General features: G+C 47.9%; 1 protein-coding gene and 1 long non-coding RNA gene across 2 annotated transcripts in view; one reads left to right on the forward strand and one right to left on the reverse strand.

Moving 5' to 3' along the window:
• LOC109967713 (uncharacterized) overlaps positions 1-4,779 on the reverse strand; it is a 9,921-nt gene extending 5,142 nt beyond the window's left edge. Inside the window, exon 1 of the long non-coding RNA XR_002275970.1 lies at positions 4,726-4,779. This is a non-coding gene — a long non-coding RNA (uncharacterized LOC109967713). The remainder of the gene's footprint in view (positions 1-4,725) is intronic.
• A 591-nt stretch (positions 4,780-5,370) lies between these two features.
• The window catches only part of cct2 (chaperonin containing TCP1, subunit 2 (beta)), a 16,481-nt gene continuing 15,026 nt past the window's right edge, over positions 5,371-6,825 (forward strand). The window contains 1 exon segment of the mRNA XM_020613481.1: positions 5,371-5,478. Coding sequence (XP_020469137.1) covers positions 5,476-5,478 — 3 coding nt within the window. The 5' untranslated portion in view covers positions 5,371-5,475.

Below are 6,825 nucleotides of genomic sequence, written 5' to 3' on the forward strand. Positions count from 1 at the left end.
TGATCTTCCTCAGGACTGTGTGTACCTGGCCTGGTGAGACAGTTAGTGGAGGGGAGATGGGGGGCTGGGTGGTCTCAGTGTGTGCGTGTGCCTCTTCTCTGTGCTGTGGCTGGAGGTCTCAAAGCGGGTGTAGAAGGTGTTGAGGTCATCTGGCAGGCTGTCTGTGGAGCTGATGATGCTGGTGGTGGTCCTGTAGTCTGTGATGTGCTGGAGGCATTGCCACATCCGTCCCGAGTCAGCAGTAGAATAGATACCATTCAGCTTCCTCAGTCTGTACTTCGCAGCTTTGTACTCCGTCTCATCACCTGATCTGAATGCATGAGAGCAAGCACGCAGCATGTGGCGTACCTGACTGTTTATCCAGGGCTTCTGGTTGGGAAACCTCCTGACTTGTATGGTGGGCACAATGTTGTAAATATAAGTACTAATGTACCCGGTCACATACTCAGCATAGTCCTGTACACTGACAGAAAAGTCCTCTGAGGTGGCTGCAGCTTTAAACACATCCCAGTGTGTCTGAGCAAAACAGTCCTGCAGGGTGCCTTCAGCCTCTGGGGTCCAGAGTTTAATTTGTTTGGTGACAGGGTTTGTTTGTGGTCCGAGCATCCAAGGAGGGGGTGGGGTGCAGCCCTGTAAGCACCACGTATGTTACTGTAAACATGATCCAGAGTGTTCTTGCCCCAAGTGGGAATGTTCACGTTGGTAATATTTGGGGAGTACAGTCTTTAAATTGCACTGGTTAAAGTCGCCTGCAGCGATAAATACAGCATCTGGGTGCACTGTCTTTAGTGTGCTTGTCGTGGCTAGAGTGAGACCGGTGCTTGCAACATACAGAGTAATGCCGGCTGATTTAGTGTCTTCTTCCAGTGATCTCAGTGCAATCTGTTCAGATTTCTTTTGGTCCGGCTCCGGTTTAGTACAACAACCGTGACGCAAGCATGTGGCATTTTTTTCCTCTGTCTCTCTTCATATGTGGTGGATGTTCATTTTGACATGAAGTATTTATTGGTTCAGCACTGTCATGGCTGAGAGCTCAGGTGCAGCACTAAAATCCTTCCTTTTCTCTGGAAACGCCTCGTCTTTGGACAAAAGGAGGGAAACATTAGGGGATTTCTGCCGCTCTATTCAGAAAGCCTGAAGCAAAGGAACCTTTTGTACAACCCTTTAGGACTGTCGAGCTGCTCTGCTGTCCCAACAAAAACTGTCTTTTCCTGCGTGGATGGTTGAATCAGGCTGGCATTGCCAAATTTGCCTCACCAGGGATCTCCAAAAAAACCCGCTGCACTGAACTGTCATCTTCTTTTATCACAGGGGAGTGCGTCAGGTCTCCTCAGACATCCGTTGGCCTTTCACGCATCATGGTACTGTCGTCTGTTTATTGAACCGCTTTTTAAAGTAGGCGCTGATTGTGTAGCACTGGATATGTGTATTAGCAAAAAAAAAAAACAAACAAAAAAAAACATGTCGACGGTCATTTTAAACACTTTTATTTGTCGAACCATCCTTTTTCTCCTAGGTGTCAAGAAGCCCAAGATATTCTTGCCCGCGCCAGAAACAAATCAAGCTTCTGTACACACTTAGCTCAGCCTTACACAACTATTACAAATATCTAAATATGAACTACATACTGTTCTTACATATTACCTCTGGAACCTTGTTTATTTTCAACCACTACACGCTGATGACATCATAGAGTTTGCTGAGAGCCACAGAGGGATTAGCTCTTGGGCTAACATACACAGCAGCTAAAAACACAGCACTATGCTCTTTGGCTAGATAGTAGGGCCGGCATTTCAGCAATAAAAACTCTACGTCTGGTGCACAGTGCTTATAAACAGTCCGTACATCTCCACATCATGAGTTATTAATAAACACACACACACACACACACACCACCTCCCTTTATCTTCCCTGAAGCAGCAGTGCGATCGCTTTGATGTACAGAATGTGTTTGTAGCTGTATCGCTGAGTCTGGAACTCTGTCAGAAAGCCAAGTCTCAGTGAGAACTAGAGCACAGCATTCTCTGATTTCCCGTTGTGTTGTAATCCTAGCCCTTAGCTCGTCCAGTTTGTTTTCCAGAGACTGTACATTAGCTAGGATGAGGCTGAGTAATGGCGGTCGGGTAGCGCAAGCGTTTGGCCTAGCATGGAGTCCTCCTCACCTGCCCCGTTTGCATCTCTGTCTCCAGGTCGCTCTCCTGATTTCAGCCTGCTCGCTTGTGCCTGGTGCTCCGGGGGATCCCCGTGGGCGATGGTGGCTTTCCTTGCCATTGTTGTTGTTATTGTCGCTGGAGCCGGAGTGAACAATGAGCTGTAGCTCCGGTGGTATGAAACCAGGAAATTCCCAGTGGCTTTGTGTATTGGCGATATCCAGCAATGCCTGTCTGTTGTATGTAAGCAGTGCATGACATTTGTGCACTGCAGAAGAAGCAAAAAACACACAAAAAAGAAGAAAATGAAGAAAAAGCCGGCATTCAAGAGAGGAACGCGCAAACACGTTTGCCTTGGCGGACGCCATGTTGTGTATGGCAGCGGCATAGCTTACATAGTAGACAGAGCCAGGTTTCTTCTACCAGGATCTGTAGAAAAATTCAGCACTTAAGACAGTGGGCAGGAAGTGGGAGCTGTGCCCCTCTCCATGCACCAACATTGAAAAACCAACCATTTGCAGCTTAAGGTGCCGTAATAGATGGAGCTCTCGTGCACTGAATTGTGTGTGTGACTGCGTGTGACCGTGTGTGACTTAAGACAGTGGGCAGGAAGTGGGAGCTGTGCCCCTCTCCATGCACCAACATTGAAAAACCAACCATTTGCAGCTTAAGGTGCCGTAATAGATGGAGCTCTCGTGCACTGAATTGCATGTGTGACCGCCAGAGGCAACCTTAGGCTCTCCAGTCAGTCCCGTTCAGGGGCCAGGCCCACAGCCGTTGAACTGACACAGGGCACTGCTGGATCGTGCCAAGCAGATGAGAGAGCGCTTGCGTGCTCCGGGGCTATCAGGAGGATGCGCAGCCATTCAGATCGTCAAATAAAAGAGGACTCAGATTCCTGTTCTGTGTAGCGGTACTAACGGCACTTCCACACACTTGGAAAAATGTGCGGGGGGCCAGTGAATAGCCGAAGGGCAGACTGTCACACTGGAAAAATGCACCCCTGGAGGAGGAACGCAGGAACTTCCTGTTGGGGATAATAGGTGCATGAATAAAATAGGTGTCTCACAGATCGATGGAAGTAAACCAATCGCTGGGATGCACACACTCCAGCACTTGTTGTGGTGAGCGTGTGAAACTGTCTCTATACTATGTAGTTGGTGAAGAGAGACAGATCGAGAACGGGTCTCTTTTCGCCTGATTTTTTGGGAACCAGGAAGTAGCACGAGAAGAAGCCCTCATGCTCCTGCCCCAGTGGCACCACAGAGATACAATAGCTGCTTCGGCTAACGGCACCTGCAGCTCTGCTGTCAGCACAGCGCAGCCCGCGGGTGGAGTGATATCAGTTTCCAGCACGCTGCTGAAAGCAGGTGGGTGCCTGGAAAGATGCAGGGTGCGGCCAGTTCAATCAGCTTGTCCATCTGAACGTTCATGGACAGCCCCTCTCGCCACACCGTGTAATACTCCATCAGTGGACGAGCGTACGTGTGCGGTGCGCTTGCGTGCATTGCCACTAGCCACTGATGCGCCCTCACCCCCAGGGAAGGAGTTGTTTTTTTGGAGGGGGGGTGTGGCTGTGGAGAAGGCTAAGTCAAGTGCACCCCAAGGCACAAGTGTGTGCGGGGGGAGAACTGAGCAGTCCGTGTGTGTGTGTGTGAGAGAGACCGTGAACACACAGAGAGCCTCTCCTTCTTTTCTGAGAACATTTGTCAGAAAACTGCTCTTATGAGTCTGGTGGTGGCCCTGAAAAGACAGTTGTGTGTCAGAGGCAGGGTCCACAGCTCTGCCCTCCGTTGTGGGGAGAACTCGTAAAATGAGCATCCCACTCAGGCTTTTGTCGTCACACTGTTAGTCGCTGCACCTGCCTTGGATGCACGCTAATGAACGCGGGCCGAGAGGCGAGCAGTACCTGGTCCCGTGAACAGACAGGTGGCCCGCCTCCTGCCAAGACACATTGCCTGGGAAGCAAGATAAGGAGATGCTGGGTCCCTGCGGCGGAAAATGGCAGGAAGCCGAGTTGGCCAGATGGGGAGCTCTCGTTTCGCAGTGCCGTCTGTAGAAGCCACACATCATGTCTGATGGGAGGGAGCGGGGGCACTCAGTGGGGGAGATCAATGCCCCAATATCTGCCGCCTTTGATGATTTCCGTCAGAAGCGCAGCAGAGCCCCAAAAGCCAGAGGCTAGCTGGCAGCGGGAGCAAGCAGCTGAACCGGAGGAGGCTTGTTCTGCCAGCACCCACGTCGACCAGCAGATCAAGGGAGAGCCGGGGGAGCCAATGATGGCAGGGACTGAGTCAGTGGACTCAGGCCCACTCACGCCGAGAAGTCCAGGGGGGTACGCGCCGTCACCGTAGTTAACCTAGTCTAGCCTAGCCTAGCCGCTAGCTGCTAACGCCACCGCCCGGCGCTTCTTCGCTGCAGGCAAGCTGCCTGGGGGAGAGCGCTGGCTTGGTGTGGGAACATGTTATGAAAAACAGATTGCAGCCTGGGCACACAGTCATGGGGGCGCAGCACTTGAGTCTGGCAGTGAGGAATGGCTCTCAGCCATGAGAGTGTACTTACCCAACATACTTACCCATGATGTTTCTTCTTAGACTGCTGAAGAAAAAGAGGAAGGCGATCACATGTCACAGTGGCATTTATGCCATCGCAGCAGACCTGTTTTGGGGACAGCCCAGTGCAGGGCACATGGCGCGAAAGAATCTCTTCAGGACTGCGCATGCGCAAGGGATAAACCCACTAGCGACAGCTCTTAGAGGGCGAAGCCTATGAGAAATAGAACATGTTTCTAGATGTATACAAAGATATAAAGGATATAACAGTTTTGACAGCCCTTGAGCTTTAGAAAGATGAACCTGGCCAAATCTAAACCTAGTGATGAGATTCAAGCTTTCTCTATCTGACAGGTTTTCTGTGATTACTACTCCATGATATTTGACTTCTTTTTTCACAGCAACGTTGCCTATAACTACTTTGACAGTCACTGTGGATAGCTAAAAGTTCGCATTTTTTCAAGTTAAGTGAAAACTTGAATCTCATCAGTAACCTTTAGAATCAGAATCAGAACATTTACAACCTTTACTAACATTTCTTCACGTTTCAGGAAAATATTGGTTCCCTGAATGTCTGGAGCATTCTTCAGACAAAATTCCAAAGTGAATAGTGAATGAAGCATTGGCTTCACTTCTAAGCCTCGGAAGTTACCGCGTGTGTTTTCAACGATCTTCCCTTAATGCATCATTACGTTCTTACGTATTGCGTCACCCTTCTGTGACGCCCTTCTCTTGTGTGCGTGCTCGGTTTTCGGCCCTGAAGCACAGATATCATGGTGAGCTTTACTTTTATCTTTTGTTTTCTAAACCGATAGAAGCTGTTGTGGTTTAGTGCTTTATCTTTGTATGTAACTAGGTTCGTAAAGAGCCCGTGGAGCAGTTCCAATAATGTTTAGGGTGTTTGTTACTTTATGCAACGTCTCTTTATGTTAGCTCTCAACCGGAGAGGAAGCACATGGGGTTAGCTTGAAATCAGTGGTGGGAACCCTGCTTGGCTGCTATTTTCGTTTCAGTTTTTTTTTTTTTTTTGTCTTTTTATTTTGTTTGTTTGATTTGATAATTAGGCATTTAGTTGGTTTTGTAGCCCATGGCTGCAGAAGGGGGGTATAGATTGAGGGATGGCGATGACAGAATGTTCTAGAGATAAAGGAAAACGAGGTGCTTATAGTGAAAGACCTAAGGTGGAAGGTTTTGTGGGGGAAATACGGCGAGGAAGATGGATAGTTTGGAAGAGGTTGTGGTTTTGTTCCGAATAAAGGGCCATAAAGAGGGGTGAGGAGGGTTTAGGGCTCTAAATCTTTTAATAGTAACAGCTGCATTGGACGAACAAAGGGATTTAAGGCCAGTTTGGTGTAAAGAGCAGGATCAGTTTGACAGTGCTTAAGTGGTAGGCAAGGTTGACCCTGCTTGCTCTCATTCGTCTTAGCTAACTAGACAGCATGCTAGTTTAGCTTGTCATCTTTGTGGCTGTCACACAGGAAAAAATCAGCCGCTTAGACTTTTGGGAACAATGAGATAAAAGCCAAACAAAAGATGAGTGAAGCAGTACGGAAACGCCACTACAATGGCAAATATTATGTTCAGCCTCGGTTGTCTGGAGTTTGTTTTTCAATCTGTATAAAAGCTTCTAGCGGTTTCTAGGATGACAGGGGCTGGGTTCGACTGGTGCTGCATTCAGGGCTGCTCGGAATAAATACCACTCCACTTGACCACTTCTAAAGCGTCTCGCAGTTTCTTACAGTGTTCCCTTAACCCAGGGGTGGGCAATTATTTTTTCCATGGGGCCACATGAGAAGCAAACATATTGTGGAGGGCCGGGCCAAAAGGCTGAACTCAATTTTGCATAATATTAATTGTATTTCTTTATAAAAAGCAATAAATAGCATTGTTTTGACAAGCTGGTAAGAGTATATGTTATAGTTGAGCAATGAAAAAGTGAGGTTGCCTTACAAAAAATGTCATTTATTCAATCAAATTTCCCAAAACAATGGTAAACATAATGTGAACATTTTTTACCATTTGTGACTCGTATTAGTGAACATTTTCAGTCATATTCACTCCAGAACACATTTTGAGTTTCATATACTGTTGGAAAGTTGTGTAAAGGTTGTTAGCATTCTAAA

This window comes from Monopterus albus, unplaced genomic scaffold, assembly GCF_001952655.1.
Source record: "Monopterus albus unplaced genomic scaffold, M_albus_1.0 scaffold134.1, whole genome shotgun sequence".
NCBI lineage: Eukaryota > Metazoa > Chordata > Actinopteri > Synbranchiformes > Synbranchidae > Monopterus > Monopterus albus.